This window comes from Carassius auratus, chromosome 5, assembly GCF_003368295.1.
Source record: "Carassius auratus strain Wakin chromosome 5, ASM336829v1, whole genome shotgun sequence".
Lineage (NCBI taxonomy): Eukaryota > Metazoa > Chordata > Actinopteri > Cypriniformes > Cyprinidae > Carassius > Carassius auratus.
In genome coordinates, this window is record NC_039247.1 from 788946 (window position 1) to 815300 (window position 26355).

The following is a 26355-nucleotide window of genomic DNA, read 5'->3' on the forward strand; positions in this document are numbered from 1 at the left end:
ATCTGACTGTGTTTTAAAAACAAGAAGAGGAAAGATTGTTATGCACTTCTGTTGTTTCTATATTATACATTTTGTTTTTGAATTGAAGAATTATCAAAAGAAATGTAGGCTGTGGAATAAAGTCCTTTTTATAAAATAGAGAAAAAATAGACCGCTTTATCTGCTGTAATGAATTAAAGAAGTAAACAAAAGGTTAATTATCAGTCTGTTGAAGTTCATTTAATATTGCACACAGTTTTTGGAGAATATCAGGCTTTGAAAACAGAATAAAATGCGTTTTAATAGAATTCTGAAAAGAATTAGGCTCTTGTATCTATGGTGATTAATCAAAGGAATAATCAAAAGATTAAATAATTATTTGTTTTTGTTCTTTTTGTCTTCCGGCTGTGGATGTTGAATAACATGTTCTTTAATAAAATACAGATTTTTTTTATTTTTTATTTTTTAATAGACATAATCAAAACATTAATTGTTCATCAAAATAAATGTTCATTGAAGTTTATAACATATAGAAAACATAGGCTTTTTATCTATTGTAATAAACTGAAGAAAAATTCGGAAGAGTAACTGATTATCAAAATAAACGTCCATTAAAGGATGATTTTTTAACAAACGTTATACATGTATTGTTCTGTAATAAAATATATAGAAAAAAATAGTTTGATCAATCAAAGACCTCATGCAGTGAAATATCAGATAGTTTGTGGTGACTGTGATGAAGTCAATGTGTTATATATATTATATATATTTTTCGCATGTTCTGGTATCTCATCCAGACGAGACGAGACAGCAATTCTCTTCATTTCTCATTGTTTGCTGTATACTGCCAGCAGCCAATATGATTCAATCAACTCAGCAAAAACTACTGCCATTTATTATACCAATTCATTTAGGTGAGAATATCTTCTTTGTGGATGTGAATTACTGTCCGGATGTGAATGTGATAATGAATGGACTGTGTTATTCAGCGCTTACATTTGTGAATACACACAACAGTATAAAAGCCCAGCTTACATAGAAAAAGAGATAGTTGCTCCCAGTGCTTTAAGTGGCCCAAAAGAGGTGCCGGTATTTCTTTTCTTTTCTGTTTTTTTTTTTTTGATGACTCTCCTCATCCCCTGAGGTAACAACAATTATATTGAAGGGGTTTTATATACAGCAGTCAACAGGCGATCTTAATAATAAATCCTTTTAATAGTTTGTGGATTTGCTTGAGCTAGTAAGAACTACTGAACATGAATAAAATGTGCAAAAGTATTTTGAAAAAATACCCTTAGAAAGAGCTACTGCATTCAAACTGCTGAACATAGCCTACTCAAATTATTCACGATCCGAACTCCCAAACTGACTCAAATGATTCGCGATCCCCAAAATGACTCAAATGATTCGCGAACCCGCTAAGAACTCCCGAACTGACTCAAATGATTCGCGAACCCGCTACGAACTCCCAAACTGACTCAAATGATTCGCGAACCCGCTAAGAACTCCCGAACTGACTCAAATGATTCGCGAACCCGCTACGAACTCCCGAACTGATTCAAATGAATTGCGATCCCCAAACTGACTCAAATGATTCGCGAACCCGCTTTGAACTGATTCAAATGATTTTCGATCCCCAAATTGACTCAAATGATTCGCGATCCCGCTCCGAACTCCCAAAATGTCTCAAATCAAACATAAGCAGTATTAATAGTGTTATTTTAGTATAATTGAGATACAATTTAAATCGTAAGAAATATTTTGAATTAGTTTTATTTTTACATTTTTCTTCAAGTAATTTTGTAATTATTATTTTTACTAGTTTTATATATATATATATATATATATATATATATATATATACAGTGTTGGGTATAGTTACTTTGGAAAGTAGTTAGTTAGGTTACAACGTTACCATCAATTAAAAGTAATCAGTTATGATACAGCGTTACCTATTCATAAAAGTAACGCGTTAAAGTACTCATGCATTACCAAAAATTAAAAGCAGTTCGCAGCGGCTCACACACGACAGACACAGCCCCCGGCCCCTTTAAATGCACCTAGAAGTCGTGACTCCCGACAATGAATAACGTCAGTCATCCGACTAAATTAACACTGCAGGATAACAATAACAGGAAAGACAGTCAGCAATCGGCTATTCCACATGGCGTTTTATTTATTTATTATCACAGAACATATTATTAATCAAAATTTGCACCTACCCAGCCCGGGTAGCCTAGGCTACTGTATATTATGAGCACCACAAGATAACTCCTGATTTTTCTTTAACTTTAAATAATGCAGTTATCAAAGTACAATTATGCTTACTTGTAAACACAACCATAAACAGGCTTGCAGATTTAAATCCATTTAGAAATGATGAACAACCAGCCAGCCAACGATCTAACAGAAATTAACAGCTGCCTGTCAAACAAAAATGATAACAAGCCAACCGAATTAAATCCTTCACTGCCACACAGGCAAATGACAAATCGCTTAATAGCCGAACTAATTATTATTAAAGTGTCACTCACAGTCACAAGCCTAAATTCGCTTTAACACAGTCCTCTTACATTTACTCTTCAAAGTAGTGATTAAAACGTAGCGTTAAATTTGAGGTAGAATTTTTGGCGGTCGACGGAAGCTTTTCACCAACGCAGTGTGCATTTTACCATTATGTTCTTTTCTATTTCGTTGACAAATTGAAAATAATGTGCGTACTTCCATAAACCAAACGCTGTCCTCTCTGCTATCTTGCCGGGAGTTCGAAAAAAAAAAAAAAAAGCCCCACACACACACAGGGTCAGGCGCAGGGCACAGACGCATCACAGCCATTGACTTTACGATCACAGAGCTTCGGCTCCGCTGATACATCCGCAGGTGGCACAGTAGACCTAGGAGTACTGTCTGACAAAAAGCAGGCTGCAGTCGGGATTTTCCTTTCCTTAAAATAACGGATTACTTTTTTTAAAAAATAACGAAGTTACTGATTACTTAGGCACGAAACTAACGCGTTAAGTTACACATTTCAGGAAAAAAGTAATTAGAGTACTCTAACGCGTTACTTTGTAACGCGTTACCCACAACACTGTATATATATATATATATATATATATATATATATGTGTGTGTGTGTGTGTGTGTGTGTGTGTGTTTAGTTTCTATTCATTTGATGTATTTTTTATATTTGTAGTTTAGTCACTTTAAAGTTTTAATATATAAATTATAAATAAATTGAATATAATTTATATATCATTTTAATGGATGTCTATCATTTATATTAGATATATAGTTCTTGTAACTTTTTATAAATAGTTTTTTTTTTCAGTTTATTTAGTTTTAGAACATCAACAACAAATGTTGCCTTCTGCAACTAGCAGAAATAAAATAAGTTTACTTTTTTTCTTTTTGTTGTTGTTGTTTTACTCCACTAAACATTTATTTAGCTGCAATTAATGAAAATGTTTTTTTCTTGATGCCTTTAGTTTTAGTTGACTATAAAACCCATAGTTCCTCTGGAGTGGATGTTAATATCAGATCTGGTGTCTCTGTGTTTGTGTCTGTCAGAGCGCTGTGGCCATGTACGATGGGGCAAGGGTTCCCTCCCCTGAGGACGCTGCTAACGGGGTCCCACTGCAGCCCGAGACCCCCGCGGCCACACATCCCAAAACTAACGAGGAGCCGGAGGAGAAAGAGGGCGTCCCACCTGAGCCCGTCCTGGTGAAGAAGGCTCACCGTGAGATTCTGGACCATGAGAGGAAGAGGAGGGTGGAGCTGAAATGCATGGAGCTTCAGGAGATGATGGAGGAACAGGGGTGAGTGAACGCCCGATTGTACAAAATATACAGTGTGTGTGTGTGTTTATGAGTGATTTGATACTTTAAAATAAGGATTTAACAATTATGCAAACAGTTGTCATGTTGACATTAGAACTGTTCCAAAGCTTAGAACACTGCCTCGTTGACTTCTGTGTCCAAAGCTGCATCTTAAATGAACAGAAGCTGCATCTCACAAGGGACTCACCAGTGCTGCTGTTATTAGCTTATAACTTATTCATCATTAGTTGATGAAGCTGATTCAAAACAACATATGTATTTAAATTGCGAATCACACAATAATGTGCGAATTTGGATATATTTAACCATTTTGCAATGTACTTAATTTTTTTGCTTACAGGATAAATCAACAATTTAAAGTCAAATTTAAATGCCATAAAAAATGTTGCATTGGCAACTAATTGAAATAAAACATTCTGCAAATTATATAGTCAGTCTTTCTAAATTCTGAACATATTTGCATAAATTTCACAAATGTACTTTATTTTGTGCTTTTAATCAACAATTTAACATTTCAAAATGTTTTTTTATAATTTGCATTTACGTTGTCTCCTCTTTACTTAACTGAAATAAAGCTGAAATAAAAAAAAATATTTTCTAATAATTGTAATATTTTCTAATATAATCTTTTGATCTACATCAATATTAGATGAAAAACTTTAAGTCGTGAATTATGTAATACAGTCTATCTACATTCTAAACATAAGTATTTGCATGCATTCAAATATTTAGCAAAATACTAAAGTAATTTTTGGTGAGCATAAGAAATGTAAAAATCTTAACGACCTCCAAACTTTTGAATGGTTTGTACTGAATACAGTCTTATCAATCAATCAATCAATCACCTTTATTTATATAGTGCTTTAAACAAAATACATTGCGCCAAAGCACTGAACAACATTCATTTGGAAAACAGTGTCTCAATAATGCAAAATGATAGTTAAAGGCAGTTCATCATTGAATTCATTGATGTCATCTCTGTTCAGTTGAAATAGTGTCTGTTTTAATTTGCAATCAAGTCAACGATATCGCTGTAGATGAAGTGACCCCAACTAAGCAAGCCAGAGGCGACAGCGGCAAGGAACCGAAACTCCATCGGTGACAGAATGGAGAAAAAAACCTTGGGAGAAACCAGGCTCAGTTGGGGGGCCAGTTCTCCTCTGACCAGACGAAACCAGTAGTTCAATTCCAGGCTGCAGCAAAGTCAGATTGTGCAGAAGAATCATCTGTTTCCTGTGGTCTTGTCCTGGTGCTCCTCTGAGACAAGGTCTTTACAGGGGATCTGTATCTGGGCTCTAGTTGTCCTGGTCTCCGCTGTCTTTCAAGGGCAGTAGAGGTCCTTTCTAGGTGCTGATCCATCATCTGGTCTGGATACGTACTGGATCCGGGTGACTGCAGTGACCCTCTGATCTGGACACAGACTGGATCTGGTGGCCACGGTGACCTCGGAACAAGAGAGAAACAGACAAATATTAGCGTAGATGCCATTCTTCTAATGATTTAGAAAGTACGGTGTTATGTGAAGTGTTCCGGTTCCAGTTTACCTAATTAATGCAGCCTAAAAATCCTTTAACGGATTTGGATATTAAAAGCATATTAGTATGTTATGTGTATGCCAGGTTAAAGAGATGGGTCTTTAATCTAGATTTAAACTGCAAGAGTGTGTCTGCCTCCCGAACAATGTTAGGTAGGTTATTCCAGAGTTTAGGCGCCAAATAGGAAAAGGATCTGCCGCCCGCAGTTGATTTTGATATTCTAGGTATTATCAAATTGCCTGAGTTTTGAGAACGTAGCGGACGTAGAGGAGTATAATGTAAAAGGAGCTCATTCAAATACTGAGGTGCTAAACCATTCAGGGCTTTATAAGTAATAAGCAATATTTTAAAATCTATACGATGTTTGATAGGGAGCCAGTGCAGTGTGGACAGGACCGGGCTAATATGGTCATATTTCCTGGTTCTAGTAAGAACTCTTGCTGCTGCATTTTGGACTAGCTGTAGTTTGTTTACCAAGCGTGCAGAACAACCACCCAATAAAGCATTACAATAGTCTAACCTTGAAGTCATAAATGCATGGATTAACATTTCTGCATTTGACATTGAGAGCATAGGCCGTAATTTAGATATATTTTTGAGATGGAAAAATGCAGTTTTACAGATGCTAGAAACGTGGCTTTCTAAGGAAAGATTGCGATCAAGTAGCACACCTAGGTTCCTAACTGATGACGAAGAATTGACAGAGCAACCATCAAGTCTTAGACAGTGTTCTAGGTTATTACAAGTAGAGTTTTTAGGCCCTATGATTAACACCTCTGTTTTTTCTGAATTTAGCAGTAAGAAATTACTCGTCATCCAATTTTTTATATCGACTATACAATCCATTAGTTTTTCAAATTGGTGTGTTTCACCGGGCTGCGAGGAAATATAGAGCTGCGTATCATCAGCATAACAGTGAAAGCTAACACCATGTTTCCTGATGATATCTCCCAAGGGTAACATATAAAGCGTGAAGAGTAGCGGCCCTAGAACTGAGCCTTGAGGTACTCCATACTGCACTTGTGATCGATATGATACATCTTCATTCACTGCTACGAACTGATGGCGGTCATATAAGTATGATTTAAACCATGCTAATGCACTTCCACTGATGCCAACAAAGTGTTCAAGTCTATGCAAAAGAATGTTGTGGTCAATTGTGTCAAACGCAGCACTAAGATCCAATAAAACTAATAGAGAGATACACCCACGATCAGATGATAAGAGCAGATCATTTGTAACTCTAAGGAGAGCAGTTTCAGTACTATGATACGGTCTAAATCCTGACTGGAAATCCTCACATATACCATTTTTCTCTAAGAAGGAATATAATTGTGAGGATACCACCTTTTCTAGTATCTTGGACAGAAAAGGGAGATTCGAGATTGGTCTATAATTAACTAGTTCTCTGGGGTCAAGTTGTGGCTTTTTTATGAGAGGCTTAATAACAGCCAGTTTGAAGGTTTTGGGGACATGTCCTAATAACAATGAGGAATTAATAATAGTCAGAAGAGGACCTATGACTTCTGGAAGCACCTCTTTTAAGAGCTTAGATGGTATAGGGTCTAACATACATGTTGTAGGTTTAGATGATTTAACAAGTTTATACAATTCTTCTTCTCCTATAGTAGAGAATGAGTGGAACTGTTCCTCAGGGGGTCTATAGTGCACTGTCTGATGCGAAACTGTAGCTGACGGCTGAATGGTTGCAATTTTATCTCTAATAGTATCGATTTTAGAAGTAAAGTAGTTCATAAAGTCATTACTGCTGTGGTGTTGGGAAATGTCAACACTTGTTGAGGCTTTATTTTTCGTTAATTTAGCCACTGTATTGAATAAATACCTGGGGTTATGTTTGTTTTCTTCTAAAAGAGAAGAAAAGTAATCAGATCTAGCAGTTTTTAATGCTTTTCGGTAGGATATGCTACTTTCCCGCCAAGCAATACGAAATACCTCTAGTTTTGTTTTCCTCCAGCTGCGCTCCATTTTTCGGGCTGCTCTCTTTAGGGTGCGAGTATGCTCATTATACCATGGTGTCAAACTGTTTTCCTTAACCTTTCTTAAGCGTAAAGGAGCAACTGTATTTAAAGTGCTAGAAAAGAGAGAGTCCATAGTTTCTGTTACATCATCAAGTTGTTCTGAGGTTTTGGATATGCTAAGGAATTCGGATACATCAGGAAGATAACTTAAAAAGCTGTCTTTTGTGGTAGAAGTGATGGTTCTTCGATACTTGTAACAAGAAGTAGAATTTACAATTTTGGCTATATGAAGTTTACACAGAACTAAATAATGATCTGAGATATCATCACTTGGCTGAATAATTTCAACACTATCAACATCAATTCCATGTGACAGTATTAAATCTAGAGTATGATTTCGACAATGAGTAGGTCCTGAAACGTGTTGTCTAACACCAATAGAGTTCAGAATGTCTATAAATGCTGATCCCAATGCATCTTTTTCATTATCGACATGGATATTAAAATCACCAACTATTAAAACTTTATCTGCAGCCAGAACTAACTCGGATGTAAAATCACCAAACTCTTTAATAAAGTCTGTATGGTGCCCTGGTGGCCTGTATACAGTAGCCAGTACAAACATAACAGGGGATTTATCATTAACATTGGTTTCTTTGGATAATGTTATATGAAGCACCATTACTTCAAACGAGTTATACTTGAAGCCTGCCCTCTGAGAAATCCTGAAAACGTTATTATAAATTGAAGCAACACCTCCCCCTTTGCCTTTTAGACGCGGCTCGTGTTTATAACAATAATCTTATGACAAACTATTTATTTATTTTTTGGTCATAAAAAAATGACAGATTTATGAATTTCTTTGAATTAATTTAATTTAAAAGTCAGTCGTAATTCTGACTGATGCATGGCGCTGCAGGACGCAGTAAAGCGAGCGGCCTGTAATACGGCTGTATTGGTGATTTGACGGAGGATTTGTGGCATGACTGACGTCTGCTCTAATCCACACGTCCTGCAGACGTCTGCACTCGGGCCTCGTCTGACGGCTCCTGAAGCAGCTCTCAGTGTCTCTAATTAAACAGCAGCTGTGTGACCTTGAGGCAGAACGAATGATGGTGATAAAGCACACAAACACCGCCGCCGGGGAACCAGCTCAGTGCACAAAAGCTGATGAAAGATCTGCTCCTGTTTGGGATTAGAAATCTGCTAATGTGCTTAAATGCTTAGTGAGTGAGGTGCTGAGTGGGCCTGAATTTCTGCCTCCATTCATCAACACACACGTTAGAGACACAGAGGAAAGCATGTTTGGTTTATCAGCAGTTTACAGATAGTTTCAGTCCTGTCACCTGATTGGTCAATCCAATCTAGTGTATAACAGTGCACAGAGAGACTATGAACATCACTATAGTGGAAGCATGACACCATTCGGGCAGTTTGATCCAGAAAATAAAGTTTGAATGAAAATGTGTGTCCTTAATGTTATTAAAGAGAAAAAAAAACAAATATTAATAATGACAAAAATAGGCATGCTGATAATGAACTAGCTACTAGTGAGAGTTGGTTCCTATACTAAAGTGTTACCAATAGAATAGATTTACCAGCACTTATCAAAAACTGAATTAAGAATATGGTTCATTTAATGCAAAGTGTGTAATTTATGCACCAGTTACGCCAACCAGTGGAATTTCAAAAATAAAGACAGGTTTCCCAAACATTGCACATCTGTCTGTATAAAGTCACATGTTTTTCTTTACTGCATCCTTTTTTTTTTTTAGGGGAAAAATACTTTTTCTTGTTAGGAGCTCTGAGTAATAGCTATTAGACTTATGATGATGTTGGAGATGGAGGATGGCTGTGGATCAGCCATCTGGCAGTGCACACACACACACACACACACACACATTGCATGATGACAAATTGTCTCTGCTTTAGGAGATGTTGGCTCCCCATATGTTCGTCCCAGTGTGAGTAGCGGCAGACGGTGTACAGCTCTGTGAAAGTCAGACGAGCTCCATTCATGTAGCGTTTGCTGAAGACCTGGTTTTCTTGTGTTAAACATGCTTCAGCGGCCGCGTGTTCTCTGTTTATCTCTGTTTGAGCAAGAGACCTACACATGTCATCCTTGAGGCTTCTTAAACAGCCGAAAAATTTACTCTACCATTTACTCTTCCTCAAGTCGACCTAAACTCATATCACGTTATTCTGTGCACCACACATGAGATTTTGAAGAATCATTCCAGCTGTTTTTCATACAATGATTAAAAAACACCATAACTGTACCGTATAATAAATCATATGATAGATCTGCGTGAGGAATATTATTTACTAAAAAAAAACTAGCTTTTCATTGTCACTCTTGAATCTCATGAAGTACTTAACCCTTACCCAACACACACACACACACACACACACACTTTATTACCCGCCCAGCTCATTTCAGCTTGATTAAATAGCCATCGGATAAAGCTCACACAAACATTTATGCTTAATACATTATTAATGATTTGCACATGCAATATTATTGACTTAATGTTTGCATTTCCTGGGTCTTTTGTGCTTCATATGACTCGTTGAAAAAAGGTGTGCTGTTATAAGATAAATACACATTTATAAAAAAACTATAAATGCATATTCAAATAATAAATATACATTTTAAAAATATACTAAAACTTAAGTTAATTTTTTAGTTTTTTTTTTTGTTGTTTATTTAGTTATTTTAGTACTTCAAGTTAAACTTAATGAATGAGAAGTGTTACCTTGGGAATTAGCTGAAATAAAATAAATATAAATATGTAATTTTTATTCAAATATAAATATTATATATCAATAAATTTGTTTATTTTGGGGTTTCAGTTACAGTTTATGTTGATTACCCAAGGCTTAACAAGAACAACAACAACAAAAATTGATGCAACAGTTTACATTAGTCTTTTTCACTTGTTACAAATTACCTAAAAAAATGGCGTACAAACAATTTCACTTTTAAATTGCTAATAAATTTCTCAATTTATTACAAAGAAAGGCAAACTTTGAAGTAGAAAGAAGTTGATTACTCAAAATCTTAATTGTTCTAATATCAAATAAATTTAATTCCATTTAATTTCAAACATACTGTAACAACATTGAACACTAAATCACTTTACTTAAAAACAAATTACAAATAAATTAACTGTTTCAATCACCCAATATTAATTGGAAGTACTGATTATGTAACAGAGTTCATCAAAATAATGTTTTTAACTTGAAAGGTTTGATTTGATCAATATATTTTATATGTAAATAACTGTAAAAACTGTTACAGTTTTGCAGTTATAAATTAATAGTTGGTTTAGTGATGTTAATATTTTTGACTTTTTGAAAAAGAAAAAGTGGATTTCGATGCTATTATTTTTATTTGTGGTAATACGGTTTGTGGTGATACAGTAGATCCACTCAATTTGTTTTTAGAAATGCATAAATGAAATACACCTGCAAGCGTTTGAGCTTCATGTGTCTTGTTGAGCAGAGGTGTGCTGTTCTATCACAAGTGACTGGACTCGTGTTTGTGCACCTGTCGGATGATAAAACAAGTGAAAAAATCCAGCTGTAGTCAGTCGTCTGGCATTTTCACCCAAGCAGGAACCAATTAGTGGAGTGTAACTGTTGGAGCGATGCTCTGGTTAATCGCTGCACCGCCACCGGCTACACCAGCGGCCCAACGCCTCCATCTGCCTCCACCTCCGGGATCAGACCTGTCCACGGCCAGAGACACAGAGACGGACAGATGGAGACGAGGATGAGGCTTCATATATAATTTACACGTCCCCAGGAGAAGCGTGCTGAGACTCAAGTCAATGAATGGACGGATAGAAAGATCCACTCCAGTAAGGAAAGATGCAGTCCGTTGTGTAACCGGATTCCCAAACGAGTCTGAAGCTCATAAATATGCATGAGGTGTTTTTATCAAACCTTAGCGTTTAACCTTGCTGTAAACCACTAACCAGCTCACGCTGTGTTCAAGAAACACTCATTTAATGTCAAGTCCAACATTCGCTTCTTAAGCAGTCTTACATTTTGCAGTATTTTTCCATCGAGAGCAAAGGTGTTGTTTCGATAAAAAAGGCATTTTTATGAGGAATTAATTATGCATTAAATGATTTATGAAATGCTGATGACTTCGTATAAACATAGTATGGAAAGGAAATGTAAAAAGTTTAAGTGTGTTAGTTTAAATAACATGTTGTTATTGGTTTCTCACAGCCTTATATTGTGTGTAGTAGTATGAGAAGTAATAAATTCATATTTATGAAGCAAACTTATCATTCACTACATTCCGAAGCATAATATCTGACTTTTTACTATACTTCATTTGAGGAAAAACATGTTGTTTTTTGATGCATCACAAAGTCTTTATTAATTTTTTTATATAACAGTATGAAACACTAACATGGCTTTCCCTTTACTAAAAAAAAAAAAAAAACATAAAATAGCACTTAATTTCAACATTTATTCTCCATATCCAGTCATCTTCTCTGAGACCAGTCCATTGAACAAATCTTTTGAGATGATTGTTTTCAATGAACTAGTTAACAAATCACTTTTAATGATTCATTTGTGAATTTTAGTAGATTAAACTTTCAGGAGCTACCCAGAAAAAAAGTTATAAGAATGTTCTCATTAAGTTATGGTTAAGTTATTTTAGTTTTAAAACCTTTTTTTAATGCAAAGAAACGTTGCATTTAATAATTTTGCAAACATTACGGAAATGTTACTTTTGGACATTCTGAAAAAAGTAGCAACATTTAAAAAACGTTTGACCAAAGTGTTTTAGAAATAATAAATCATGTTTTTGTTTAAGGTTTTTCTTTCTTATGTTTTGAGAACATTATTAAAGAACAGATAACAGATAACATACGTTTGTTCATAACTTTGAGAGAACCTTTCAGAACATTCTGGAAACGTTCCTTGTTATTAGAGTAATAATTCAGTGATTCAATAATATGGACATAGCAAAGTCAGGGTAAAAATAAACAGCCAAATTGATCTTATGCACAATAAAATCAGTTTCTTTTGCTGAAATAAAACATGCACGAGTTAACAATTTGTACAGTATGCACTATGCACCATCAGTATTAATGTTATTGACGAACACTCACGGTTTGTCACGCCATCCTCTATAATCTGTCTCTATATGTTCAGCACTGAACCAACGGCTTCATTAGGTGCACAGGGGAGTATGTGGTTAATCAGTGCTATTGATTCACGGTTAAACAAAACAGACAGAAGGAGCATTAATGTCCTAGGAGACTTTTGCTAATGATGGCGACTTCGCTCTAGTCATTATTATCTAATTGGCCTAAGAATTGTGGCCAGGCTGGAGAAGTGTGTGTGTGTGTGTGTGTGTGTGTGTGTGTTACAGTTGCTCTTTCCAAACATATCTAGAGCCCCCTGCAGGTCATGTTTGGCATATGTTTAACATGAGCACATGCACTGCCTTCCATTTATTTTTATAAACAGAAAGTGAAATAACAAGCAGTGTGAATCCTGAACAGCTGTATGCTAACATTAATTAATTGAGTGGCATCAATTGTTATCTCAAATAAACTATCATATCAGAAAGGCTTTTTAAAAAGAAATTAATAATTGTATTCAGCAAGGATGCATTGAATTGATCAAAAGTGACGGTAAAGACATTTATGATGTTATAAAAGTTGTATTTCAAATAAATGCATTTCTTTTAAACTTTGTTCATCAAGGAACCCTTAGAAATTAAATGCATCACAGTTTGCACAAACATATGAAGCAGCACAACTGTTCTCAACATTGAGAAACCTTTGAATGGTAGTGTATAAATGTTTATTTTCTTTCTTATGCAATATTGTGACATTGGGAAGCCCAATAAAATAATAATTATATAAAAAGATATTAAAACCATAGCTGATTTAGGAGTTAGGAGACATGTTCAAATTATTGTTATTTTATTTGTAAAAAAAAAAAAAAAAAAAAAAAAAAAAAAATATATATATATATATATATATATATATATATATATATATATATATATATATATATATATATATATATATATATATATATATATAGACTTTTGATATATTTACGGTAGGAAATTTACAACATTTCTTCAAGGAACATGATCTTTACTTAATATCCTTATGATGTTTGGCATAACAGAAAAATGTATAAGTTTGACCCATACAATGTTTTCTCGGCTATTGCTACAATATACTCATTCAACTTGTGACTGGTTTTGTGGGTTTCATATATGTGATGATTCAATAAACAGCACCTTCACAAGTTAAATAGAAACATAAAAATGCAAAAACACAGCAGATGCACATTCATTATCCATCACTTTGTAGATAAATCCTGAATGATCTTACTCCAACCAAACTGATTTTTATGCATCTGACGTCATATTCCACAAAAAAAAAAAAAACATAGAAATTAATTTATATCGTGTGTGTGTGTGTGTGTGTGTGCATATATCGGAATAGCTTTGAAAAAGCAGCATTATCTCCAGCATAAGCTTTCATAGCAGGAAAGTTTGGCTTCTTCACAAACACACACATCATCTTCCTCACGCACCGCTGTGTGCAGCTGCTCTGGACAGAGGCTGATAAACCTGCTATTGTGATGCCATACATTACCAGCTGAACTGAATGCACAATGGTTGCCCACCAATCTACTTTAACCAGACAGCAGGTGCAGGTTTAATTAGCTGCTGTGTTAAGTGTCATGTGCTGCTTTGACCTCTGTGTGAAAACCTGCTCAGTTCCAAAATCTAGTGAGCTTGCCTGCTGTCAGCTGCCTACATAGTGAGCATCCTGACTTAAAAATTGAGCTGTGTCATTGTGATATGCACAAGATTTGATTCGCAGTTGCGTTTATTGGTAGCATGATGGTAAGCTGCTCTAATGCATAAAGATGCACAGCGCACACAAATATTAAACTACATCTACACTAGGAATATTTCATCATGCTTTTGAATAAAGTCGCTTCTGTTCATTCTGAATTGTGAAATATTATTAGAATTTAAATTTTGGAATGATTTCTGAAGGATCGCGTGACTCTGAAGACTGGAGTAATGATGCTGCAAATTCAGCTTTGATCACAGGAATTAAGAAAAAAACAATTCAAATAAAAATAATTAAAATGCATGTTTTATCAAATTAATGCACTGAGCAAAAGAGATGTATTTATTCAAAACTTTCGACTGGTAGTGTAGCTATTTCAGTGCTTTCGGGTATTTATAGAATGCTTTATACTAATAAGTGACAATTTCCTCAAGCAATACTTAGTTACTTACTTACTAAGCACGTCTGTGATGCCTTAACATGTTTCCTACATAGGCAACTCATGACTTTCAATTCACCTTTGCCAATTATAATGGTTTGGCTCCTTCCTTCATTTCTCTGCTGGGATTTTTTCCACCTGTTTTGTCGTCCAGTGGGTGAAAATCACTCCTGACCTGAATGATTTTTTAAAACATGTTTTACTGAGGAGATTGTTGTCATTTTACACATTCCTTTTTATTTGTAGGTATTCCGAAGAAGAAATCCGGCAGAAGGTTGGAACGTTTCGGCAGATGCTGATGGAGAAGGAGGGTGTGATAACTCGAGAAGGCTTGCACCCACGTCCACCGTGAGTCAATCACACATGATGTGTGTCAGACAGTACATGAGCAAATGATTGAAATGCTCTGATCTTATCTTCCAAAAGTAATTGAAAATAGTGTGTGTTTCCTGTGGAGACAGTATCACAGATAGCAGTTGTGTGCGTCATTGTATTACTGTGATTACTGATACCGCTGACCAGCACTGAAAGAAACCATCCATAATACAAATCTCTGTCCCAGTGAATAGATACTGGATGTTAAATAGATAAATGTACATTAAATGCATTCACTAGACTAGAAACACTCTAATTTATGCAACTGGCTGGAAAATCATTAAGCTAAATAATAATATGCTAAAATGCATCACATGGAATGAAATTAATTATTTTTCTTTCAATTTTTATTTTTTCATGTACTGTCTGAACAAACTGATTCACTTAAACGAATCTTTAGGAAATACCTACTCTGTATTTTATCTACCAGTGGACACAGAAACATTTTAGCTCTGGTGCATCAAAATAAAGAGCCAGTGAAGTAAACAGACAGTGCAGATTAAATATTTGTTGTGCAAAAGAGCTTACTCAGTCTGATTAAAGTGACAAAAAGCTCAGAGAGCAGTTGATGAAGGTTAGAGGCTTTAGCTATGTTGTCATAGAGGCTAATGGGAAATGTAGCTTAGTTGCCTAGCATAAAGACAAGTCATAATGTTGGCTTGCATGAAGTCATGTTGAAATAGGTTCAAAAATAAAATCTTGTGTTCTGCCACATATAGGCCTGATGTGTTTTTTTTTTCAGCCGTACAAATACAAACTGTCTTAACTTGTGAGTGCAGGTCTTTTATTAGAAGCAGAAGGAGATGAATATGATTTAATACTCTCTACAGATCACAAATGACCCTGCATTAATGTCGTGCCGTGCCGAACCTTCTTCATCTGGAGACCAATCTAATAAAAAAGCCTTTTCATCTTAAATCTCACCTCCTGAGTCTGAGCCATTGTAGCTCTAACAATAAAACATGTCTGCATTACCTTAAAAAAACATTCTGTTCTTCCAGAGGACCCTTATTTTGCCATTTAACCCTTGTGTTCCATCATGGGACCCTTCCAGTATGTTGTCATTTAACCCTTCATTTTCTGTCACACCACATCTTATTTTGTAATTTAACCATTTTGTTTAATCACAGGAATCTTATGTTTTGATTTAACCCTTCTGTTCCTTCGTAGGACCCTTTTAGTATATTGTCATTTAACCCTTCTGTTCTGTCACAGAACCCTAATTTTGTCATTTAATTCTTCTGTTTAATCGCAGGATCCTTATGTTTTGATTTAACCCTTCTTCTCCTTCAGATGACCCTTTCGGTATATTGTCATTTAAGCTTTCTGTACTGTCACAAAAACCTAATTTTGTAATTTAACCCTTCTGTTTAAACATAATGGCCCTTATATTGTCATTTAACCCTTTTTTGTCACAGAACCCTTATATTATCATTTAACTCTTCTGTTTTATCACAGGGCCATTATGTTCTCATTTAACCATTCTTTTCTGACACAGAACCCTAATTTTGTAAATTAACCTTTCGGTTTAATCAGACGAATCTTATGTTTTATTTAATCCTTGTGTTCCATCATAGGACCCTTTCAGTATGTTGTCATTTAACCCTTCTTTTCTGTCACAGAAGCATCATTTTGTCATTTAACCCTTCTGTTTAAAAAGAGGATCCTGATATTTTGATTTAACCCTTCTGTTCCATCATAGGACCCTTTCAGTATGTTGTCATTTAACCCTTCGTTTCTGTCACAGAACCATCATTTTGTCATTTAACCCATCTGTTTAAAAAGAGGATCCTTATATTTTGATTTAACCCTTCTGTTCCATAATAGGACCCTTCCAGTTTGTTTTCATTTAACCCTTCGTTTCTGTCATTGAACCATCATTTTGTCATTTAACCCGTCTGTTTAAAAAGAGGATCCTTATATTTTGATTTAACCCTTCTGTTTCATCATAGGACCCTTCCAGTATGTTGTCATTTAGCCCTTCTGTTCAGTCACAGAACCCTTATATTATCATTTGACCCTTCTGTTTCATCACAGGGCTATTATGTTATCATTTAACCCTTTTTTCTGTCACAGAACCCTAATTTTATTTAACCCTTCTGTTTCATCACAGTTCCGTTGTGTTGTCTTTTAACCCTTCTGTTCCATCATAGGACCCTTCAAGTATGTTGTCATTTAACCTTTCTTTTCTGTCACAGAACAATTGTATTATAATTTAACCCTTCAGTTTCATCACAGAGCCCTTATGTTGTCTTTTAACCCTTCGGTTCCATCATAGGACCTTTCAAGCATGTTGTCATTGAACCCTTATGTTGTATTTTAACCCTTCTCTTTTCATTTTTATTCAACCTTTATTTAACCAGAAAATAAAAACTCTTAAGATTTAACATTGATTTTACAAGAGGGTCCTGCACAAACAGTTAGCACAAACAGTTAAACATAAAAACGTTGAAAAAAATAAAAATGCATTAATTCACATACACAAAAATATGCATTAATCAAAGTACAAGTACAACTGGGACAAAATCATTGCAAATGCACTTACATTCATTGAAAAAGACGAACTCTTTGAGGCAAAATTGAGCTGTTTTAAGATGGTGCAGGATAACTAAACACCATTTTACTCAGATTTGTACACATTTTCTTTTATATCACAGGATTATCAGGCTGTTTATAAAAGCTCTTTTGCTGAAGCAGGATAGGTTAATTTACCACTGTGATGAAGAAACTGATCATTACAGCTTTAGATAAGATCGCCTGTATTAGTGAAATGCTAATTTTAGGAAGGATAATGAGGATAAGTTAAGGCTTTATAATGAGGAAGATAAAAAGTGAGTGTGACAGAAAAACCGGTACTGTATGTTGGTACCTCACCCTGGAATTCGTGTAAAGCTGGCACCTTCATTATCACATATTATAATCACCTTTATTCACTTTCTAAGAAATATTTGTTCCTTGTTCATTTAAGAAATTATTGATAGGGTAAATAAATAGATGTTGACTTAACTCAGAGAAAAATGTGACCCTGGAGCACAAAAGCAGTCATAAGTTGCAATAGCCAAAAATACATTGTATGGGTAAGAATTATTCATTTTTCTTTTATGCCAAAAATCATTAGAAAATTAAGTAAAGATCATGTTCCAAGAAGATGTTCTGTAAATTTCCGACCATAAATATATCAAAGCTTCATTTTTGATTAGTAATATGCATTGCTAAGGACATCATTTGGACAACTTTAAATTAGTTGTTTTCAAGATTGCAGTTTGAGACATTGCAAGAATGAGCCATAATAGCTCATTACTGTATTTTAGACCAGCGCAGGTCATGACCTTTGACCTTTATCCCCGGCATGCACAGGGTCAGGCTGCTTCCTCACGGGGATGAAGATCATGTGGAAAACGCTGCATACATTGACGGCTATGAGGAAGACTATGATTGGGATGGAGAATATTACAAGCAAGATTCAGCTGCCTATGACGAGTGCAGGTAAAACGCTGAAAAAGGAAGAACACACATAATCTCATCTAAACTCGACACTTACAAACACCCTGAGAGAAATGCTAGAGGAAATTATTATTATATTAAGCATAATTGATCCTTTAATAAGCTCAATCTTTCGTGGTTACAGTTCTAGCTTTCTACAGAATGTCCCCAGATTTGTGAAAAAGATGTAAAAATGGATGAACTATTATTATTGTTGTTATTTTTTATTAAAAAATAATATCAAATATTATTGTTAAATATTAAATATAGAGCAATCATGGCTAATTTTACATGTTTAATTTGCAAACAGAGAAACATATGACTATCAAGATTTATTTAAAAAGATTATAACCACTGAATAATTTTCCTCAACACTATATATATCCAACACTGCATTTGTTTAACTCCATTTCTTGTCCTCTACTCTAGATCCAAGAGGATATCCAGCAGTTCACCTTCCCCTCGGCCAAAGAAGAGGAAAAAGAAGAAGGCAAGAAGACACAGTCGGTCAGTTTGCTTTCTGTGATTTAATGCAGTACAACACTGACCAGACGAGCAATATACTTTACAACAAAAACACTGTATCTAGCAATGCAGTGTGCTCAAATTAACCTTTAATTGCCAGAGTGAGAGAGTTTTTGAGCCAAACATTGAAATGTAATATTTAGAGGTTTGTTCAGATTACACAAATTCTGTGTAAGCAGTAGTACTTTATCTAGAAACAAAAATGTGAGAATGAAAAAGGTTATGAAGAACATTATGTGTTGTATGATATTTGATTATTGTTGTGTTCGTGTGACCCTCAGAGCTGACAGCCCGTCTTCAACCCGAAGAGACAAAAGGAAGAAAAGTGGAAAGAAACACAAGAGAGACAGGTGTGTGTGTGTGTGTGTGTGTATTCAATCACACAGGTGTACATCATTCGCCGATCAATTAACACTGATTTCCTAGCCAGCATTTAATAGAGTATGCACATTTTCAGTATTCATGCATGCCACACAAATATCATCATAACCTGCATCATTAACCAAAATCTGCGTTATGCACAGAGCACATTGCATGAGATACTGTATCCCATGATGCAATGCACTAAATCTAGACTTCTATTTCTAATGAGACGAACTGAGCATGATTTTAACCTCTAATTTAAATATCTGTTTTTATATCCTTATTTTATTATATTGAACTGCTATTTGCTTAGATTTCAAAGGTTTTACACTCAAAACTGGATTAAAAATCAAAATAAAATGTATGTTTCTGTGATGATGACTGCCTGGAAACTCTCCGAAATAAACCTGTAGCATACGATCTAAAAAATGATTCAGCAGCTATATGTACTGTAAATATCATAATAATAAATGACTTTACTATCTTAATAAAATCTCTGAATATCACTTGAGTGAAGTTTAGACGTACAGTAACAAAATAAATGCCTAAAAACCAACAGGTGATTTTCGTAATTTGTATTTGAGTAACAAATTATATTTTAATGGTTAATATGTTATGCATTAACACCCATGATGCAGATACATGCTTTATATTCCTCCAATTCAATGCAGTTTTCTCTCTACAGGACAGATCATTTTTATTCATCTCACGTTAATCTCACTGCTTTATAACAGCTTTCTTCTCTCCTGCTTTTGTTCCTATATCAAGAAAGCATGACAGGACTGACGGATGCTTGGATGCATGTGTATTTATTGATGTCAGATGTGTATAATAGTGAACAGACTACAGAAACATGCTGGATCCTTGTGTTAATGTCTTAATACAGTAGCTTCAGTAGTGTCAGACTGTGTGTGAGGGGAAAAAGTGTGAAAGAGAGTTAGAAATTGAGTTTCTCCTGACAGTATGGATTGAGTACAGACGTTTAAAGGGTTAAAGTGTGGTATACATGTTCTTGTTCTGTTAAGTCACCTAAAAAAATAGTTGCTAAAACACATGTACATACAGTGAACCTCAAAAAATATGTAGATATTTCAATCACATTTAAAAATTAATGCCTTTGCATTAAGAATATATCATCTTTTCTCTTCACTAATGCCACTTTACTTCATTATTTTTGCTCTTTTAATGCTGATGTTTCTTTAAAGTTCTTCTTGAATTAATAACATGCCACAACACTATATCAGTTTTATTAATTTCAAACCAAACCAAACTTATGTTTGTCAAATGTTTCGTTTTAAAAGCATGAGTGTGAATCTTTCTTAGCTCTTTCCTCGCCAGAATTTTTTTTCTAGCTTCATGCATACTTGCATTTGCTTCCATATGTAATTGCTTGTTTCTGCTTCTTCTTTGCCTGTGTTTGATCCAAAGATTCAGTGCTCTTTCAGAAGATGTTTAATGGTGCCGTATAACACCGCATAACAGCAAAAACACAGAGAGCCAGGAAATTCCATCAGTGGCGGGTGAAGAGTTAACAATAAATGACTTTTGCTTTTGTATACTGGTATCCAATGCATTAAAGCCTGATTTCAGGTTGAATGTTGAAGCCTAAAACTACAAAATCAACTGACGGAAACAGCAGCAGTTTTCAGGTGTTTCATAATCTAATATCTAACCCAGCATTTCCTCTGTCTCAGGTCCACATCTGGCTCAAGGAGGAAGAGGAGACACAGGTACACACTGATCTAATCCCAGATCTGTTAGGTTTTATGGTCTTGAAACTGTGTTGGATTCATATTAGTTTTGCAGAGCTAACATCCACTTCACAGTTTGTTTAAGAGCCATCCATTGACATTTAATGTAGCCAGCCACAGTTTATTTTGCATGTATGTCTTATTTAGGGGCTGATTAATAAAAAATCAATGATACCTGGCCTAGAAAACACTCGTTCAATAGCAGTCTGTCTCTTTGAATAGATGTGCAAAGAAAACAGCACTTTAAGCTTATTTAGTTCGATGTGTTTGTTTTCTCCTTTCAGATCTGGGAGCCCCAAAAACAAACACAAAGACAAGAACAAACAGAAGAAGAGGTGAGGAATCTTCATTCCGCTGTTTGCTTCTCTAAAATGCTCAGTGTTCAAAATCATGCTTTCATGCATCATAATGCCTCGGTGTGACAATAAAAATCCAATGCATTGATTACGGAGTTTAATGATTCAATGATATTAATTTTCGAAGCAATCAGAGTTGAGACATGTTAGAAACCACCTAGCAATGCACTGACAACCACTCAGAACTTTTTAGCAACTGCATAGCATAGCATTGACTCATTGATTATGTAAAACAATATTTCATGCCATTTTCATATAACTTTGTATAGCCTATACATTTATATAAAATAAGAAAAAAAAGCATTTATAATGCTTTTGCTGTTATCCAGTAAAAACCCAGGCACACACGTACTTCTACAAGATTTCTTCAGGAAAATATCAGTTGTGTACAAACATCGGATTACAAGGAATTGTACATACATTCTCAATCATAAACATCAAAGACCTCTTCTAAATGTATATGCAACATCTGATATAAGATGTTTAACAGCTGAGAAAACACTATAAAAAATACATCATGCAGGCATCAAATTGATGAGCTATCAGGGATCCATTATTTGTATGCATGTATTTATTTATTTTCTGTTTTGTTATTTTATTAAAAAAAATGAATAAAATAAAAATGCATGTCCATGTAGTCCGTATGCATGGTTTGTTTATGAAAGGAACGCATGGGAATGATGAACCGCACTGTGAGGTGTATGATGAAGCAGTGTGGGTGGAGTGTGTGTGTTGTGACATGTGTGTGTGTGTGTGTGTCCCGCAGGTGTTCAGTGGAGTCTCCCAGCAGGAGTTCTCAGCACAGAGGCAGCTGTTGTAGTTCCCGAAGCGGATCCGTCTCCTCCACCACCAGCGTCTCCAAATCACCCAGCAGGTGCAGCTCTTATCTCCATTACACAAACCTCCTCTAACAAACATTTACCATGGTGAACATACAGTAGTTTCTGCCAAAATACCATGGTTACTACAACACGACTGTGGTAGTTTGGTATTAGTCACCACTGTCATCACAGAAAGGGAATGATTCACAATGACAGAAAGACTCGTTTAGAAGGAGATACTTAGTAATTTATGCTGACTTTACTGCACTAACTATGGCATTTCTTTTTCCGATAACTTGGTTAAATTGTGTAAAGACCTACACTGTTATTTTCAGCATAATTCCTCCAGTCTTCAGTGTCACATGATCTTCAGAAATCAGAATAATATACTGATTTGATGATAAAAAAAAAAAAAAAAGTTATCAATATTGAATTCGTTCCATGCAGTTGTGCTGCTTCATTTTCTTTTTTTTCTTTTTTTTTAAACCAGGATACATTACATTTTTTTAAATTAAAATTGTATTATTAAAAATAGATATATTTTGTAACATTATGCCTTCAGTATCACTTTGTGGTGTGCTTGCTGAGTATTCATTTCTAAAATTAGTTTCTAATGTGATTTCCATAATATTATTTCAGCATTTATTATTATTATTAATATTATTATTATTATTATTATTATTATTATTATTATTGTTTTATTAGAGCATCTGCAATATCTATAAATTCAGTTTAAAAATCTGCACTGGTTCAAATTACAAATTGATCAAATTATTTCAAAATCCCAATTGATCCCATTTCAAATTCCATTATTTCCAAATGTTAAACATTTAAACCAATTGCAGTATGTTAAGCCACAAAACTAAAAATAGCATTTATACGTAGTACACAATGAATACACTGCAAAAAATATTTTCTGACTCTGTATTTTTAACCATCTAAACATTCTTAACATACTTAATTGAGAAGCAAAATTATTTAAGATGTCTACTTTTCTGAGATTATGAAAATTAAGTGAGTTTATACTTAAAACAAGAAAAACATCAGCCAGTGGATTCAGAAAAATTTGAAAGGAAAACAAGTTTTACTTTTCTTATCCCATTTGGCATGTAGCCACTTAATTTGAATAAAGCTCTCAGAAAACTGTATATGTTGTGTCATTTTGTTTCTCAATTAAATGTATGTGTGGATATTTTACTGAAAAATAAGAAAAAAAATACTGAGTAAATGATTTGCAGCAGTGCACTAAACTCAATCCATTTCGATCTGTCCCCTCAAACCAGATCAAATGCAAAGTGCAGGAACGATAGGCACAAACAGGAAGGAAGTCACTCTAGCCACAGCCCACTGCCGTCCCTCAGCGCTGACCAGCCAATCACGTGGCAGAACGGCAACCACAGCGTCCGTGTCCGCAACGGCAAAGATTCGGGAGCCAATCACACGGAGGGGAATAAAGGGAACGATGTATGTAGTCTCCTCTATTTTACTTCCATCTGTTCTCTGCTGTTTACTCTAATAATCCCACAGAAGCACACACACACACACACACACACAATGTCCAGCTGATTCAGTCATATCTGTGTGAGCTGACTCTATATATCTCTTTTCCCTCTTTGGCTCCATTCCGTAAGTTTTTTCTGTTCTCAAGCCATTTCTGTGTTTGTTTAGACGGGGTTTTGTTTCGTCGAGACATTTTCCTTGAGTAAATAATGTCATGCTTTATTTCACGTACAAGCCATGTTGACTTTTTCAGTTTTGGAAAGAGAATTAATGTAAATGTTGAGGATATGTTAAAAAGTTGTTTTTTTTTTTTTTTTTTTTTTTTTTTTACAATAGAAACTAAAATGCAACCAATTGTTGAATATTTCCATCTCAAAGACACAAACTGGCATCTTACGACATACAGTACTATTATTTTTCATAAAACATCTATTGCCAATCATTCAGCGACTGGTGTTGGATAATGTCCCATGAAGGAAACATTCAATGCCTCAAACTGATTAATTATAGATATTTTGGTAACACTTTTGCTTCATTTGTTAACATAAGTTTGAACTAAAAAATGAACAATGTAAATGGGTGCCGTCAGAATGAGAGTCCAAACAGCTGATAAAAACATCACAATAATCCACAGCACTCCAGTCCATCAGTTAACATCTGGAGAAGACAAAAGCTGCATGTTTGTAAGAAACAAATCCATCATTTAAGATGTTTTTAACTTGAAACCGTTGCTTCTGGTTAAAATACAAGTCCATAATCCATAATAACGTTTCCTCCAGTGGAAAGGTCCATCTCCTGTTGTCTCTCACATCAAAATCCATCCATACTTGTTTAGTGCTGTTTTGGACTGTTTAAACGCTGCTTGATCTGTGCAGATTTCTCTCCTGATTCAGACTAGTCCACTTTTTCACTGGAGGTAGTGTTATTAGAGAGAGAGTTCTCGCTTTTTAGCCAAAAGTAACGGTTCACTGTTAAAAACATCTTAAATGATGGATTTGTATCTTACAAACATGCAGCTTTTGTCTTCTCCAGATGTTAACTGATGGACTGGAGTGCTGTGGATTATTGTGATGTTTTTATCAGCTCTCGTTCTGACGGCACCATTCACTGCAGAGCATCCATTGATGAGACACTGATGCAATGCAACATTTCTCCAAATCTGATGAAGAAACAAACTCATCCTCATCCTCAGATCATCCAAGATTAGGATATTTTCATTCATGTGTGAAATATTCCTTTAAGACACTGTGAGCTAACATTAACAAAAAAATAAACAAATGGTATTTCTATAAACTAACATTAATAAAATATGAATACATTTGAATTGTTAGTTCATGGAACGAATGCATTAACTAATGTAAATGAATGAGGCCTTATTGTAAATGTTACTGCTATTTTTTAAATCAATCTGAGCTTCAGATCATATAAATCATATGAACACTCTTTTGTTTCATTGGTTTTGCTTATCTTGTACATTTTATTGTATACCACAAACATGTCAGAGCAAAAAGCTATATTAAAAAGACAATCATCTTTTATATAGTAATAGTGTTCACAGTTAATGAATTTATGCCAAAAAAGAATGACAACATAGTGACATTCTGTGACCCCTGGAGCACCAAAGCGGTCTTAAGTCTCTGGGGTATGTTTGTAGCAATAGCCAAAATACATTGTATGTAGTAATATGCATTGCTAAGAACTCCCATTTAATGATGATTTTCTCATATTTAGTATTTTTTGCATCCTCAGATTTTCAAATAGTTGTATCTCAGCCAAATATATCAGATCCTAACAAACCATACATCGATGAAAAAGCTTATTTATTAAAATGACTTACGACTGATTCTGTGGTCCAGGGTCACATATTTTGTATGTATTCACACAGTCATAATCACATGATTATTTATCTAATCTTTGACCAGCGTTCGGAAGAGACTCTTACTATATCAGGGACGGTTTGCATGCAGTTTTTCAGAAATTCTCATGCTCTCTCTTTCCTTTCATTTGCTCAATTCATCCCTCTGTTTTGTTGATTTCTTGACCTCTATGAATTCACAATGATCTCTTCCCACAAATAAATGCCCAAACTTTTCTGTCTTGTTTGTGTAAAAAGCACTCATATGATTTGGAACTGGACCGAGTTAGATTAAATGGGTATGTCTACTAGTTTTTCCTTGTCAATACAGTTGAAACTCTCATTTTCTGCTCAGTTTTTACCGTAGCCATCCTTTTCCAGATGTGTATCAGGTGTTTAAAGAACCGATGATCTGTGACCTCCAATCAGATCGTCCCTTATTATTTGAGGGCATTTCTTTAATGTAAGGTGAAGATTTGTTAATTAAGAGAGGTGTCATCAGACGCTTTTAACCCAATCAGCTGTCATTCCTGGATCTGCTGAGAGGATGAATGAGTCTGAATGTTACAGATCACAGATAAGAACAATGTGGATGCTGCATTGGCGGATCAGGACTGCCATCTTGGTAAGGTCAATGGATTGAAATATTATATTGTTCTTTATAAATAGTTATCATATTCTTCAGTTTATGGAGTGTGTTTCAG

General features: G+C 34.9%; 1 protein-coding gene across 1 annotated transcript in view; it reads left to right on the forward strand.

Moving 5' to 3' along the window:
* LOC113086882 (serine/arginine repetitive matrix protein 3-like) overlaps positions 1-25963 on the forward strand; it is a 48970-nt gene extending 23007 nt beyond the window's left edge. The window contains exons 2-11 of the mRNA XM_026255526.1: positions 3547-3794; positions 14869-14970; positions 18355-18483; positions 18910-18987; positions 19287-19355; positions 21063-21098; positions 21404-21454; positions 22242-22349; positions 23580-23760; positions 25910-25963. Coding sequence (XP_026111311.1) covers positions 3559-3794; positions 14869-14970; positions 18355-18483; positions 18910-18987; positions 19287-19355; positions 21063-21098; positions 21404-21454; positions 22242-22349; positions 23580-23760; positions 25910-25963 — 1044 coding nt within the window. The 5' untranslated portion in view covers positions 3547-3558. The remainder of the gene's footprint in view (positions 1-3546; positions 3795-14868; positions 14971-18354; positions 18484-18909; positions 18988-19286; positions 19356-21062; positions 21099-21403; positions 21455-22241; positions 22350-23579; positions 23761-25909) is intronic.
* The last annotated feature ends 392 nt before the right edge of the window (positions 25964-26355 follow it).